At 36.1% G+C, this 16,924-nt stretch overlaps 1 protein-coding gene across 4 annotated transcripts in view; it reads right to left on the bottom strand.

Moving 5' to 3' along the window:
- The window catches only part of C2H8orf34 (chromosome 2 C8orf34 homolog), a 201,167-nt gene that overhangs the window by 56,486 nt on the left and 127,757 nt on the right, over nt 1-16,924 (bottom strand). For all 4 annotated transcript variants that reach the window (XM_086742392.1, XM_086742396.1, XM_086742394.1 and 1 more), the window contains 2 exons: nt 7,974-8,059; nt 4,045-4,118 (listed from right to left, as the gene is read on the bottom strand). In XM_086742392.1, coding sequence (XP_086598518.1) covers nt 4,045-4,118; nt 7,974-8,059 — 160 coding nt within the window. The remainder of the gene's footprint in view (nt 1-4,044; nt 4,119-7,973; nt 8,060-16,924) is intronic.

Genomic DNA, 16,924 nt, shown 5'->3' with positions numbered 1-16,924 from the left:
CCCACGGAAAACAGCAGGAAAAGATACAAAAATTTTCTAACAATTACAATTTAAATCATGGAACAACCAGAATATAGCAATATTCAACATATATTGATAACAAGAATTGAAAGCTTAATTTTTCCCTGTGCATGAAGCCTCAAGTCATTTCACAAACTGAATTACCACTAAGGAATTTCTGTATTCATCACAGAAAATCCATGTGTGTATTTCTTCTAGGAAAGCAACTGAAAAGTTCCAAAGCAGTAGGGAAAACAGGAGAAAATTTATTTAAAATAAAACAACTTTATAAAACAATTCATGAGAGGATTTTTCCCACAGTAATAAAGAGCAAAAACCCAAGGCAAATTCATGCAGAAATGCCTTTTGCAGTTGGACATTTTTTTTTCCACAGTTTCTGTTACACTTGGATTGGTGTACCTTACATGGGTAATTTGCAAAGAAAAATATACCTTTTTATGTGCACAGGCAAGGCAAGAGGAGTGAGTGCAAAGATTCATATAAAAAAAAAAAACAAAACCAAAACAATAAGCATGAGTCCTGTTAGATCCAGGTGGTAAAAGAAGCAACTCAGAGGGCAGGCAAAGGCTACTCAATGTGATTTGCCCAGTGCATGTGCCCTCTTCCTTTCTCTTAGCCACTGTAAATTTAGTAACTTCCCATGAAACCTTACTTTTCCATTTCTGTCAGAATTCCAGCCCACCTCATTTTTTCCTAGTATCACTTCAGTGTTTTCTTAAAGCTTGCTAGACAAATATTTATAAAACTCATTTACAGAAACATAACGTAAAGTAGGACTCTGAGGTCACCACACTGCAAAAATCTCAAGAAAAAGCTTTGCATTTTGCTTAGCACTTTTTGTTACATTAAATATTTGTCAGAAAATGAGCCTTGTGGTAAACTAGAATCTCTAAGGATATTTTAAATACTTGCTTCCACTCTGAATCCTTGCAAAACACTTGGGAAGAATGCTGATTCCTGTAAATACTTCAAACTGCTTTTTGTTAGCTTTGCTTGTTTATTCATTTGGTACGCCTTGTTTGGGATTGTGCAACACTGGAAATATGAGTTCTTGATTTTTCAAATATCAACTCTCTTTGCGAAAAATGAAGCACAGCAAAAAATTCTATTAAAAAAAAAAGCTTTAAAAGGAAGGGGTCTAATGACAAAAGCTTCCAAACTCTTCAGAAATAGAACAGTAAACATACACAGTGTTACAAGAAAATCATAATGTAATTACAGTATAAAGTACATGAACCATGTTATAGACACAGATATTGCCTATCTTCTCTAAGTACTGGCATCCAGGTTGCTTTGGTCTCCACATCAAAGACCTTACACATGGACTTATACACAGGGACATGAAAAAAGAGCCTGCACAGCTCTTTTCTAAAGATCCCTATGCATAATTCTTACTGCTTTATCCCACAATTTTTCTCAAAACACTTCTCCTCTGAAGGCCAAGGCACTTTTCAAGAAAATTTGCCAAATACACGAGTAGAGAGAAATTTATGATAATGATCCATTTAATTAGCAACAGACTCAAATTATTTTATTGGAATGCAGTATCAGTATTAAACATGGCACACCTTGAACTACCATCAGGAATTTTTGCATGTAATATACACATTTGCATGGATGTCATGAACCAATTCACCCAATTTATGTCTGGCCAACATCTTATTTATTCTATTTTTCCCTCATCTTGTATCTCATAATATCTGAAAATCATTTATAGTCAAAAGAATGTATTTTGGTATCAATTCTGAAGTAATTTCACAAGTGTATTTCTTACTAGTTTGAAGGATTTGTGGGAATCCATTGCAAGATGGATTGCATTTATCTTCACAGCCTTCCTATAAGGAACCTCAATTTCATTTCTATATTTCATATGTGAAGATTGTCAAAGAGCAAGTCTCACTGGAAATTATTAGGGCATCACGGAACAGATCTCTACTCCTTCAAAGTCCTAAAAGGCAACAACTGTTGGATCTTTTTTTTTTCTTTTTGAGGAGATAACAGTTGCAAACAAACATATAGTGTTGGATAGCTGAATCTTATTCCGAACAACAAGCCATTTTAAAGATATAAGAGTACACAATTGCCTAGATATACACTATTTAAGCAACAGCTTTAAGATATAAAACACAAAAAAAAAACCCCAAAAACAGATGAACTAATAGTTACTGGTTTATGGCTCCTTAGTAACTTAGGCAAAGGACTTTTCCAAGAGCTCAGGAAAGGGAAGTTAGCTGCCTTTGCGCTCGCGAGAGGTTGGGTGGGCAGAGCAATAGTTGCGACTGCTCCTCTTGCCTTCTCTTTGCAGCACTGGCAGTAACAGCAATAGCCAGTGTGGCTTTCAGGGATTCAGCCCAGGCAACTTTGCTCCCTCTTGTCATCTACTGCTCCAGGCAACCTTACCTATGCCTAGAACTAGCAGAGCATTAAATTATGCATGTACATATATGCCCCATCCGTGGAAACATTCAAGGCCAGGTTGGATGGGGCTCTGAGCAGCCTGATCTGGTTAGAGATGTCCCTGCTTCTTGCAAGACAGTTGGACTAGATGGCCTTTAAAGGTCCCCTCCAACCCAAACTATTCCATGATTCCATATTGTTTGTCTTTTTGTAAGCATGCACAGAGCATATATCTAAAAACACTCAGTTGAAGGCCATACATTTCTGTAGTAAGATTTTATTAATAAACATAATGATCTTTTCTTTTCCTTCTAACTATATTTTTCTATGTAATTAAACTTATTTGTTGCTCTTTCCCTGTGCTACGTGTCTGCAGAACTGATAAATCAAAGCTGGCAGTTGCAAGTTCAAATCAGTAAGAAAAACGTGGTTTCAGAAACTGCTGCAAAATTTGTAATACCTCTCTGTTCACTGGCGTGAAGCAGAAAGGAGGCTTGAGAAAGAAACTCAAAGCAATGGCAACTAAAGTTCTGGTCCTTACTTCTTGTGCCCAATATCCACAAATGCTCTGTGAGGTTCTTGCACTCAAAGTTCTCAAAAAGCTTTAGAGATTTATTTGGAACTTCGCATCTGCCAACTGCTTTGATAACTCTGGTTGGAAATACTACACATTCAGCATTATTTAGCTTTATTAGTAGCACTTAATCAGCTGCCTGAAAGACTGCAGAATCAGACTCCACTGTCATTTTTATTTTCTCTTGAATACTGCTTTTTTCCTTAGCTAACAAATACTGAGCCCTTCTTTTCACTTTGTCAACACTCAAGTGTGCTATAGACCAGTATTGCTACAGTTAAATTGGAATTAACATGTTCTCCTACAGCTCTCTAAAATTTTACAAAAACAAACAACTATTGTCAAGTTATTTGCCTAAGAAAAAGCAATCTCTCCTTTAATCTACATTCAAACTTCCGATGCAATACAACCAGTGCCAAAATTTCAATCATAGAATTTTTCAAAGATTATTTTATTGCTGATTATAATTTCTGCAAATTGCAAATCTGAAAAGATATTATTAAATTTCAAAATAAAAGAGCTGATGAAAATATTACCAAGCATAATACTGCGCTCTTTAAAAAAAATAAAGAAATTAGCTATACATTTTAAATAGACATCTCTTTACTAGTTTTCAAGCAAATGTTACCAAAAAGCTAAATTACAGTTGAGAGATAATAATGTCATATTTCATAATGAAATTTAGACCTTGAATTATTTTGTCTTAATTTTGTAAAATTGAATATTATCTGGTAAAACGGTTATTTGACTAACATTTAAAAACATAGAGACATAGTATAAAATAACTGCACTTTCAATGGGAGCTATACATGCGAGTAAAACAACATATGGTTTTGTAGGAGATTATGCTTTATTTCAAAATATCACCCTTCCTAGAATGAAAAAATTAAAACAGCCAGAAAACTGGAAATTCAGAATGGCTAGGTAAATTAAATTTTCTTCTCTCTAGGATGACAGTACTGCCAAGCACAACTTTTATGTTTATGCTAAATCTCATTTTTATCAAACTATTTTTAGAAATTACAGAATTGTCCATAAAGGAAGATACTTACAGAACCTGCCACTTGAGAGGCACCCTGAAATTCTTCAATATCTTCCATAAGTGTTTCAACCCCAGGTACCTGAGCTGTTCCAAAGAAGAAGAAGATAAGTAAATCACTCTAAGTAAGCATTAGTCACTTTGAAAATAAAATGCCTTTAAATTAACTGCTGGGAAGGTAAATGTGGCTATGTAAATGCACTGTTTTTCAGTTACACTTCAATGGATTTTAATTTATGTCAGATTTTAATTTATAAGCTCAATGCAATGTGGAACAGTGTCTCTAAGATGATTAGAGTGATCAGCAAGCTTCCTTCAGCTGCCAAGGTGTCTTTTAGGTTATTTATTATTTTTACTATTAAAATGAAATAGTTTGTCCTTTACACAGACGAGTAGTGGATCTTCAGCCTTAATAAAACCAATAAAATTAAATTTAATTAATTCTGTTAAATTAATTAGAATATAGTTAAAATCCTTCAAGTAAGAAGTTCTGGTCACTTTAGGCAACGTTAATGTCTTTTCCTGCCTTATATCATTTCACTCAAAGGGTAAGGTACTTCTCAGCAAAAGAGACCGAAACAAGTGAAACAAAGTCCTATGGTACTTATAGACAACTGGAACTAAATGAACAATTATCCTTTAGTGATACTATTTCTTAATATCCAAATTAAAAAAAAAAAAACAAAAAACACAGCACAGGAGTAGATGACCTCTACAATCCCCTCAACCTGAAAGACAGACTGGGGGTGGACAGATGCAGATTTTTACTGGACCAATCCTGTTGCAGAGTCTGTCTTTCGAAGTCTCAGCCGTTCTCCCCATCTATCCATACAGAACAAGAGCAAGGCTTAATGGAGGAGTGATCCAAGAGATAAACCTGACAGACTTGGCATCTACAGGGGAAGCTTGCTATGCAGTCACCAAAGCTGCTGCTTCTAATCAAAATCAAGAACTTAGCTATTAATATTTTCCTTTAGTTCCTTCCTGTGAAGTGGTCCAATAGGAAAGCAAAACAATTCTGAGACCGTAATATAGGACAGTAAAAACAAACTGCAGCGTTAAAGATCTTGTGTTCTCCAATCTTGAGACCTGATTCCCATCTCGCATTTTTACTAAGATCAAACACAACTCCGTCCAATTCAGCAGGATTATACCAGAGGGAAATCAGCATAGTGGTTAATTAGAACCAGATCCAGATTGCCAGTGGAGTCAGGATAGTGCCTGATGCTGCAGATTATCTTTCTACATAAGCTATTACATTGACTTTATTAGGTGGAATTGCTTTAGTAAGGCTTATTTATAAGGGCTGTTGGATCAGATGTGCTACCAATTACTTCTAAACTTAGTTCATCTGAAATCCACAAGAGTGATGCTCCAGATCTAACAACTTAACAAATTCCCACTAACCCAGAAATAGATCATTATCTACAGAAAGCTACCCTCAACTTTGCTGTGCATCAGCACCTTGCTTGCATATACTTGAACAAATGGTTTACATCAGCACTTCCCAATGCATAGTTTTCTCTTAGTAAGATCATTTGTACTGGTAAGAAAGAACAGAAAATAAGTTCAAATAAATCTGCTAAGTGAAGCCTGTTAGTCACTTCTTTTCACTATATAATACATTCTTAAAAGGACATAACTAAAAATTCAGTACAATGCGATGCCTTAGTTCCTTAGGGTTTCCTAACAATACCTTTAGGAGTTGTCCTTTATCATCTTCTTCTCATAATATTTATTGGAAATAAATAGTACATGCTGCATTTATAGGAAAGATTGATAGAATGGGCAATTGCTTGAGTTCTGTGTGTGTTTCTAGGCTGTGTCTACCTGTAAAATCCAGCTGTGCCATATTTCAAATCAAAATGTATTACTAGCCAACATTTTAGGAAACAAAAAATATTTTGAAAGGCTGAACATTTCTGAGAGCACCTCTTGACAGAAATTTGGTAGTACCTCACTGTTGACCGCAGTCCTTTTGCCCTAGGAGCTCCGCTGTTTTCTAGCTATATGACTAACAGGTTCATGTATTTTCACAGATATGAGCTAGATGCGTTTATAGCAACATGAATGTCATTGCCCCACCTACTTATCTAACTTTTACTCCTTATATTTTTATTAGCGGTGGTTTTTCAGGGAAAGCATTCTCCATCTTTTCTATATCCATATTGACTACAGAGTATCCAGAAGCATACAAAGTTGTCCAAGTTACAATGGCTATAGCACTCTCGTGCTCCATACTCTGTGATAACGAAAGACCCAGCTTCATTAGTACACAGCATCCAGCACCTTCTGACAGTTTCTTTAATCCTGATGCCTCTGCCACTTAGCAACAGTTTACTACTTTATTGAAGTCCACAGTTTCAGAAGATGGCATGGCAAAGTGGGTATATTTCCACATCAAGAACACAGGATGGAAAAAGGAAGGCAGAGATCTGATCAAAACAATTTTTTTTTTCAGGAACTTTTTCCTATATGTAGGAATTCAGGAACTTTTTCCTATGTGTAACCCTTACTCCTCCACTGCAGCATTGTTTTGCTGCAATAATCTCATGCTTGCATATCCGCTTACTTATCCCAAACAAGCCACCACCACCTCCCTTCCTGGGGATTACTCTCATAACAGAATAATTTTGCCCTCCTCTCACAAGGGCTTAAGTGCAGGCACCAGTCTGGGTTTCTGTTGCTGATAGTCTTCATCAAGCTTGTAAAAACATCATATTTTGAGATTCTGAGTCCCCTATTCTTTTTATAAAGTGATCAATGACAGATGAAAGGAGAAACAAATGGCATAACTGCATGAAGCCATGCATTCTCACAAAACCAGTTTGAAAAAAATTATCTTTAAAGACATACCAGTTACTGATGCTGACACACATTGGTTTACAAATGAGGTAAGAGAAAGCTCAGGTTGCCATCACACCTAACAGCACACCTAGTAGCACTAAATAGCAGATAGTTACTAGGACAATTAAAACTAACAAAAGTTATTCCCAATTCGTTTTGCATTAATTAATCAACAGAGCTAACTTGTCTGTGGCTGCTGAAGACTAAACTGCAAATCAAATCCTCCAGTTAATAGACTCGGCTGGTTCTGCCCAACAGGGAGGGAATGGACTGAAAGATTTATCTTTGCAGGCTCTCTGTCCAAACCTCTATTACTTTCCCTCTCCATTCCAGTGACAGCTAAGGTAAAGTTAACCTTCATCAACTTAATCTTTCATAGGAAAGGAGGGCATTCTCTGGCAAGATATCCCTTAGGAAATGCCTTTTACATTAAATTTCAGGTGTTATTCTGTTCAAAAACCTGAGCAGAAATCGAAATAAGGCTGAGTGTCCTGACTGCAGATAAGCACAACGTATGATTATGTTTGTATAACGAGAAAAAAAAATGTTCTTCAGAGCTATTGTATAAACTTCTTATTGTATTTTAATGCTAGTCAGTGGTGCTTGGAGAAATCAGAGAAGCATTTCTGATATTTAGTTTAAAAATAGGGGAGAAACGCTGTAACTCTTTTTATTTTTACTGTATATTATTTCAATTCTGTGGATGCATTTGTTGTATTAAATTAAATATTTCAAAGATGATTCTTTGGCATAGAGGCCAACTGGAAATGAACAGCCCATGTTTATGCTATTAAGTCATTTTATATCCAAAATAGTGTGCTAACATACAAACTGTCTACTAAGAATGAATTCTGACCCAAAGTGGGTCCCAGAATATGCCTAGGAATTATTCTGGACTGCTAATTGGCCATGACAAAAAACACGCTATGAGCTCTTCTAACAGATTTGAGGTGTAAATGATTTGAGTTCAAATTGCCAGGAACATTCTCTCGAAGTGTTTAATCTTCTTTTACAGACATAAGCTCTATTCTCTAAATTCGAGATGTTGGTGTTTGGGTTTTTTTTTAATGAGCAGCAAATATTTATATAACTTACCATCAGAGTCTGACACTCCTGGCTCAGATGTTTGAGATACCATGGAGACATCTTCTGGCCTTTCTGCCAAATTATCTCCTTGCAACCTAAATTGTGGAAAAATAGAATTAAAACATTTGCAATCATATCCTACAGATAAGACACAGAAGAGTGTTATCTCTGACTACATACCCTATTCACAATATTGTCCTAATTAAAAGGGTAGCTTCGCTGAAAAGCCAACATCCATGGTTCAATCATATTATCACAAATTGTCTAGAAACCAAAACTAGCCTCTAAGAAACAGTCAATTGAATCCTAGCTTATGTATTTTTGTAAGATTTATTTTAACAGTAGTAGAGGTTTGGTGGCACCATGTCCATACAAAACTACAGAGAGAAGCCACTATGGACTGACCACAACCCCCCATTCCCTGTCCCCTCTGCGTCGCTCAAGGTGAGGAGAGGAGCCTGGAGCAAAGGAGTGAAGCTGGGTCTGGGAAAGCAGGGAGAAAAGGTGTGGTCTTGATGTTTGTCTTTTTGTTTCTCGCTACCTAAATCTATTTTAACTGGCAATAAATTAAACTAATTTTCCTCAACTCAAGTCTGTTTTGCCCTTGACAATAACTGGCAAGCAATTTCCCTGTCCTTCTTTTTCATCCTATTTTCTACCGTGTCCTGCTGAGGGTGGTGAGTGAGCAAGTGGCTGGGTGGGGGTTTGGCCCTTAGCCAAGGTTAACCCATCACAGGGAAATACATGGAAGAATATTTCCTCTCCCTTTGCTACTTTTTAAAAGAAAAATACAGTAATTACTGCAGGCTTTGTCTCCAGGCTTTTCCCCTGCATCAGCTGACTGCAATGCCTCAACAGCAATTTATAAAAATAGTCTTTGTATCTGTCCTTTTAAATGAGCATCCTGAGTCCCACCATCCTTCTTCAAGCTTGTATAAATCCTGAGTATAGATTCTGCTCTGAAGAAATGGAGTATAGTGCTTAAAACAACATAACAGCCATTTACATAAAGGTTATCTTACCTTGAATTTATTCAGACATGAATAAGAAAAATGCAATTCAATTTTGCAAAGCCCAGGAATCATAAAAATGCATTGAAGTAAAACCTTGGGGAAAGAAATAACTTAACTCTTAAAAAAAAAGTTCCTTTCACTCTGTACTCTCACTTTCTATAGCAGCCTTACACTAAACTTTGAACTGATCTTTGAAACCAAGCAAAAGCCCCACATTTGCCCTATCTGAATTTCACATTATGACTTTCAGTCATGTAATGTATTTGGATGTTAAGTCATCTGTTTGTACCTTCTCAAAACCATTTCCTCCTCCCCTCAATTACTTTATCTCCTTTTATTGCCCCGAGACTGTTTGTTTATGATGGAAAGCTCAACGTCAATTCATGACGACTCTTATCTGAGGAGGCAGTTCCGCAGAACAGAAAACTCCTCAAGGTGACAAAAGTGTAAAACTTAGAAGCTGTAAACCTAATTTTGAAAATTACTTCTGTGAATCCTTTATAGCTTTATACCTGGTTGGTAATGCTCTAGTTACCAATTCTTTAAAAGCCCAGCTTGTCAAACAGGCTCTTCTATAGATGACAGTCAAACAGAAGAAAATAATTTTGTACCATTATCATAAAGATATACAAATAGGGAGAAAACAAAGTGCAAATGAAATAACCATGCGAAAAAGGAAGATCTCAGAAACCACATCATTTTAATCCGCATTAAAATTGACCCGTCCTCCTTCATTACATATATACGCATGTTTTCTGCAAGCACGTATTCAAGCTCATAAGGATACATATAGAATCTCAGGAATCAGAAGTTATGTACTCTTCTCTGCAGCCATATTTATAGTTCATTTGTATTCAATTAAAAGGAAAATCACTCCAACCTTCTCTGCTTATATTGGAGTCATAAAAAATTATCTCTAGAAGCAAGAGCTGCTTCTTTTATCCCATCAGAACTTTCAAGATTTTATAATACGTTGCCATTATGAGCTGCCACAAAACCAAACCAGACATGAACAACTGAAATAAATATTTATAAGTTCTAGAATAAAATGATATTGTGTCCCACTACCTCGTGAAAAGCGTGCAAAAAAAAAAAAAAAAAAAAAGAAATCTTTTCAATGTATCTAGTCAGAAAAGCCATTTCATATGATTCCCCTTTGTAGGAAATGGCTGGGTGAATTGGGTGGGTGGATGGGTGAATGTTTGACATATCTGAACCTCATTTTCACATCCATTTTTCAACTTATTTATTTCTTACATGTAAGTTTGTATCGAAATAGATTCTCATGTGACTCAGGCAACAAAAAAGTCACAAACACTACTGCTTGCCAAAAGAATTCTGTTACTCGGACTATTCTGATTTCCTCTTCAATAGTAATAGTATTCATAAGTCACCTCCACAGTAAAATGAAAACACTTAATTCTTAAGCAATAGATTAGAAAGAAGCACACATCTAGAAGAGCTTCTGAATGCTTCAGAAGCTCATTATACAATCATAAATGTATTTTCTAATTTGTCCTTGTTTACGCTGCTTTCTTCCTGGTTCATTCTTGCTGAATGTCTTGTAAGAAAAATGTGTTGCACCATGCTGCAAACATCATTAATATGGAAGGCCTAAGCTATGAGATTTGCTTATCTGGTCCCTAGTACTACAAAAGCATTTTCACCTCCAACTCTTTTTCTTGCAGACTAGTTGTACACAAAAGTGTAAACTTCAGGTAGACTTGATTCTTTATTGCCAGATACCAGATAGAAATTCCTTTAGCCAAAAAAGGTAAAACAATGACCAAAGTGTTTCCAATGACCAGGAACTTTTCATCCACTACTTTGTAAAAGGGGATTATAAAAAGAACAATATATTTCCAGAGCAATCTAGAAAGACTCAAGCTTTTCTGAACTGGTGGCTAGCTTAGAAAATACTGGCCATTATATTCAAAGTGTACTCTTAAAAAAAAAAAAACCAACAAACCAAGTTACCTAAAAATTACTATCTTACTAATACTTTATGGACTCTTTCAGTTATTAACCAAAACATCATTTCAGCTATTAAGTATTTTAATGAGAGTCTAAACTTGATAGCAAACTTTTTTTTTTTTCCTATATTCATTCGGTTTATAGTGTGATCTCTTGCTCAGAGGCCATTGTTTCAGTTACATTCAACCAGCTGCACATCAGAGCTTCAAGAGCTACAAAGACAAACAGCCTCCAGGCAAATATTTCAATTTCCTTTGACCCAAAAATGTATCCTGTAGGACTTGTTCCAAGAAAACTGCCAGGGACTTCAGGGCTAAAGACATTTTGAGTAAGTTCTACAGTACAGTTCTACAGCACTGTACCAGGTCTACCTCTATGAACAAGTTTGTGGGTGTGTGAAACACAGTCATACTGCCAGTATGATTAAGAAAATATGGTACTATAAGAGTATGCAAAAAGAGGACAAAACTATTTCATCTACATTCCTTGAATGAGTCACAGCATAGTAAAATTCTATATTGCCTCATCAGAGGAAGAAAACAGCAAACAGGAAAAACAGAGTCAAAATTGAAATTCTAGATTTTTTTTTTCATCCACTACTTCAAAAAGGTCTTTTCACCCTCCTTGACAATCTATAAGCACACAAAGTATTATCTAAGAAGTGGTAGTGACTAAAGACAGCAAAAAGAGAACATATCGATTCCTTTAGGATTCAAATTAGGAATATATTTCCTCTTGACTTGATATCTGAAAAAGTAAAGTTTTCTACAAACTTTTATCACCTTATCAAAGATTGTATATTATTTCCATGTAAGTTGCCTTTATCTACTATGTTAATTACTCTGTTAGTGATGGAGCAGTACTTGGAAGTAGGAGTAACTTACCTAAAAAAAAAAAACCAAAAAAACCACCAACCTTTTTTTTTGTGTCTAAAGTTTCAGCCATCAAATTTTCACTAGAAAAATTAAAAATTACTTCAGCATGCACAAAGGTGATAGGAAACAAAAGCTGCAGTTTTGGTTCACTAACACATTTATCTAAATAGATTGCTCTTTGGTTTAAAATCATGTCCATGTTAAGTGCATTGCTGAACTCGAGCATTTAGGATGTTTTTCTTTCTTAAAACAGAGTGTTGGAGAACAGGACACGTCATTAACATGAGGACATTACAATTTGATATTTCAATGAAAGTCATCTAGACGAAAAAGAAACACTAAGATGAAACTATTATTTAAATTCCAGTTGCTAAACTGAAATGAAAATGAGGTTAACTCTGTGATTTACATTGTGTAACTTCTCATCAATGAGGCTGTGTGAAATAACCTACATAAAACCCCATTCTGACTAATATGACAACCTCTTTTTGAACATCTTCAATATTTCCCTGGAAATTCTGAGTGTCCGACAACACCTCAGAACACATTGTTCTGTAGTACCAAAACTACCAACAGTTTTAATGAAACACTTGTAAATCCTTATGATTACAGAGGTGGAAAACAACTCACTGACTCATTGATTTCATCCCACGGGCAGCACAAGCAGCAATACCCTAGAGTAGTACCTACCCTGCTTTGATTTGTTGCAAAAAAAAAAAAAAAAAAAAAAAAGAAAGAAAAAAAAAAAGTGAAATAAAGCAGATAAATGGCCATAAATGTTTCACCTTATTTCCATTTTTAGGATGACAGAACATTCCAGGAGAATTTTACAGGGATTAAATATGTAGCACACAAGTATCTGTAAGGTGAATTCAGTGACAGGGACATTGTACACCATACAGGTGGGCTAAGGATTCAGTGCAGATCTGCATTTCCTGCCTGGTAGATGAGCTCTGTTGAGTGGAGTCCAGCTGGAAGAGACTGATCAAGTACTACAAAGTCTCAGGCTTCTCTTGTGCCTGACCTTTCAGACTCATTCTAGCACTCAAAGACAGACTCCTAAGCTTTTCTGATGGCACAACTTAATGAGGAAATGCCTCATGGACTAACTTCATTTCCCTTCATAGCATTTCCCTTCCCTTCCCCCTCATCCTCCCGCTCTCTTTTCAAAGCTGCAATAACATCCCTGTGGAAATCCAATCATTACTATTGGGAGAAAACTCTGAGTGCATCTTGATCTTTCTCCTAGCATTACTTAGCAGTTGGAAATAAACTCGCACAGTATGAGCAGTCATTCTGCAAGATCAGTTTTGCTTTGAGCTCAGTCATCCAGCACATCATTTGTTTCTAGATTGTACTGTCTGTTTGAATCAGATTATAGAGTCAGATTCTTCCATGTATTTACATAAAGCAAAGAGTATTTTATTACTACTAAAGAAGGATTGAATAAGTAGTTTGAATGAATACACACTGTAAGGCTTTTTTAAGGTCAACAATGAGATTTCCATAGCAACAACATATTCCCCATTAGATGACTTCGAAAAACTAAGAGCACTTCACTTTTAGTTTCTGAAATTTACCAGTAAGTCCTTTTGATACTGTAACACATGCTACTTAATTATGCCAAAAATATTACAGTTGGAGCTATCTACACAGTTTTATCTAATTACAGCTATATAGAACTAGACACAAGAAAGGACCCTTACATAAGGAAGGTCTGTTCTCTGCAATTTGCAAATCTTCAAAATGACATCTACTTTTCCTAACATAGTTCACTGGGACTTATTTTAGTGATCTTTTCTTCAAATCAAACTGATATTACTCCAGCAGATTGTGTGGCGAAACTTGTCACTATAATCTGAAAGTTAGTCCTTCCCAAAACTTGACATATTTGACATGAAAATAAACATTGACTGTTTCCAAAGTCCAGTTGAGTTTATTGCTGCTCTTTATTGTAATCAGCTACACGGCATGTCATTACACTTCCCCATTCTTTCTGTGTGACAGAGCTGGTGGTCTTGTTTTCAGATCTCTCTGATACCCATCAATATCCAATTTACATGAGCTATTAAAAGGACAGCTTCTTGACATAATGGTAAGTGCTGCTTTAGACAGATATTAGATTGATGATCTCATTTAAGAACCTGAAAAGAAAGAGACAAGATGATCCTACAAAACAATTTTTATATGAATCCAAAAAAACAATTTAAGAGCATCCTAAAATATCTAATTATAATGGGTACCTAACAAAGTGTGGGATGAAAGGAGAGAGTAATGTTTGAGGAGCTGTGGTTTCTCCACTTGTACCACCCCTAAAAAAATGCAGTAGCCTTCATACAACTGCAGTTTCTAGACAATAGAACACTGAAATTAAACTGTACATTGGGAAAAAAAATAACAGGGAAAAGTTGAGGAAGCTGAATCAAAATTGTTTTTATTCTCCATGATTTAAAATTGGCGTGCATTTTCAGATTTGAAATTTCTGGAAACATTTACGCTTTAGCAAATTGGATTTTTAAGAGATAAAACAAAGTCCTGCTTTGAGGGCAACTATGAAAATGTCTATACTTGAGTGTCTACACGACTTCAAGTACAGATGAAGGACAAATTCCTACCTAAGAACTCCTCCAGTGCACTAAATGTACACATACACTATGATTGTCCTCTATGTCAACACTGTTGTCCTGTGGTATTCTTAAAACTAGCAGTAAATAAAATTAAAGTAAACTCCATCTTACAGCAGAATACTACAACAAAAAAAAAAAATTAAAAGCAAACTGGTGAATACCATTCTTGCAATATTAATGGATTAGAAGAAAAAAAAAATTACATCCAAGGACTACATCAGGTTCATAAAAATAATTAAAACACTTAACCAGAAGTATAGGTACTTTCTAACATCAGAGCTTAATGAGAAGGAACAAAGTATCCTGAAAACAAAGAAATGGAAATGTTTCTGATACCTAATATTGAGATACATGCTTATAAATTGCCTTATGCCAGTGTATAGAAGAGGTTGTGCTTCAGGAAATTTTTGTGTCAAATCAAATACTAATTAGAAGAGGACATTGAACTTCAGAGAAAGGTGATTGCTCACTCACAGACATAGGAATTTGGATTATATTTAGATTATATATTCTGACACAGTCTTCCAGAAGTATGTCACTTAACTCAAACAACGAAATTCCCATTCTACTTCTCCCAAAAATGAACAAAAAAAAACTAAACAGAAGAAGGGTTATAATTTTTGGACAAACTCTCCTTTAATCCTCAAGTAAACAACTACATGCAAGAGTTAAATAACCACTGTGAATGTGGTTGGCCTTCAAATTCTGGTACGTGACTATGGGACTTCTTTTTCTTTTTAAACATAGCAAACTAGAGCTGGATAAATGTGCTGAAATTCTGATGTTCCCCAGAGGTGAAAAACAACAGAAAATTTGAAACTCTGGTTGAGAAGAAATCCTGAAAACTGTTATTTCAAGACAATACAAATGCTTCTGTTGGCTTTTCAGTAATAAAGAAAAATTCCTTCAGGGGCTCCAAGACAGTAAAGGGCACTCCCCGAGGAGGAAGTGGGAAATTACATGTCTGAGAATTGCAGCTCCAGTCATTTTCTGTGCTCTGCCCTGTCAGCTAAATTTTGTTGAATCTGGATAATTTCTGTAAAACAATTTGGTTTCCATGAATCACTATTTCCCAAAGAACATGCATTTCATCGGAAAACTCCTGACCTGCTATGCTGAAGACTGACTTTTAGATAAACATGGTGAGAAGTAGGGGAAAGTTCAGCAAAGAATCCTTACATCTTTCAGTAAAAAGAGCAGTAAAGTTGCTTTCATGTTCACTCAAGATTAGTGTACATTTTTAAGGATACAATCGCAAAGTAAAGTTCTCGACCTCGAAAAACAGAGGTAGTGTCATGTTTGTTTTAGAATCTTAATTAAGGAGATTTTGTCTTGTGGAGTCATTGATTTTGTGAAATTATTTCAAAGCAAGTTAACTATGCTCTTGAAAAAATCCTAACAAATACTTCAGTGATTTAAAGTTAGTTTCTTTATGAAGTAGTTATTAATTTGGATCAAAAACTGTAAAATACTTTTTCATAGAATCATAGAATGGTTAGGGTTGGAAGGGACCTTCAAAGGTCATCTAGTCCAACTCCCCTGCAAGGAGTAGGGACATCTCCAACCAGATCAGGTTGCTCAGGGCCCCATCCAACCTGGCCTTGAACGTTTCCAGGGATGAGGCTTTTACCACCTCTCTAGGCAACCTGTTCCAGTGTTCTATAACTCGCATCGTAAAAAATTTTTTCCTAATTTCCAATCTAAATCTACCTCCCTCTATTTTAAAACCACAACAGGCCCTACTAAACAGCCTCTCCCCATCTTTCTTGTAGGCCCCCTTGAGGTACTGGAAGACCGCTATCAGGTCTCCCCGGAGCCTCCTCTTCTCCAAGATGAACAGCCCCAACTCTCTCAGCCTGTCCTCATAAGAGAGGTGCTCCAGCCCTTTTATCACCTTTGTGGCCCTCCTCTGGACTTTCTCCAACTGGTCCTTCTTGTGTTGGGGGCTCCAGAACTGGACACAGTACTCCAGGTGGGATCTCACCAGGGCAGAGTAGAGGGGGAGAATCACCTCCCTCGACCTGCTGGCCACGCTTCTCTTGATGAAGCCCAGGATGCGGTTGGCCTTCCGGGCCGCAAGGGCGCATTGCCGGCTCATGTAGAGCTTCTCGTCCACCAGCACTCCCAAGTCCTTCTCCTCAGGGCTGCTTTTTGTAAGATTAATGAATATAATGAACTTATTAACAAAAGAATCTCATTAAAAATATAATGCAATGATGTCTCTTTAGCAATCAAAGGGAATTTCAGTCAGAGATGAGGAGAAGGATAATTGGACTTACTGAACTTCCTTTTTTTTTTTTTTCCTTTCAAATTATTTGCTTCCTTTCTGTAATTTAAAGAATTACATCTACATCTAACATCTCTCTCTGATATCACTGTAGTACCGAATTATAATTTCCCTAGAACAAATGCATAACTCCAGGAAAGTTATAGCAACAGAGTTCAGACAACAAAAGTCCTGAAAGGCCCCA

This window comes from Chlamydotis macqueenii, chromosome 2 (genome assembly GCF_036417535.1).
Source record: "Chlamydotis macqueenii isolate bChlMac1 chromosome 2, bChlMac1.mat, whole genome shotgun sequence".
Classification (NCBI taxonomy): domain Eukaryota; kingdom Metazoa; phylum Chordata; class Aves; order Otidiformes; family Otididae; genus Chlamydotis; species Chlamydotis macqueenii.
The sequence above is the reverse complement of the archived record's forward strand: the minus strand, read 5'-3'. Positions and strand labels throughout refer to the sequence as shown.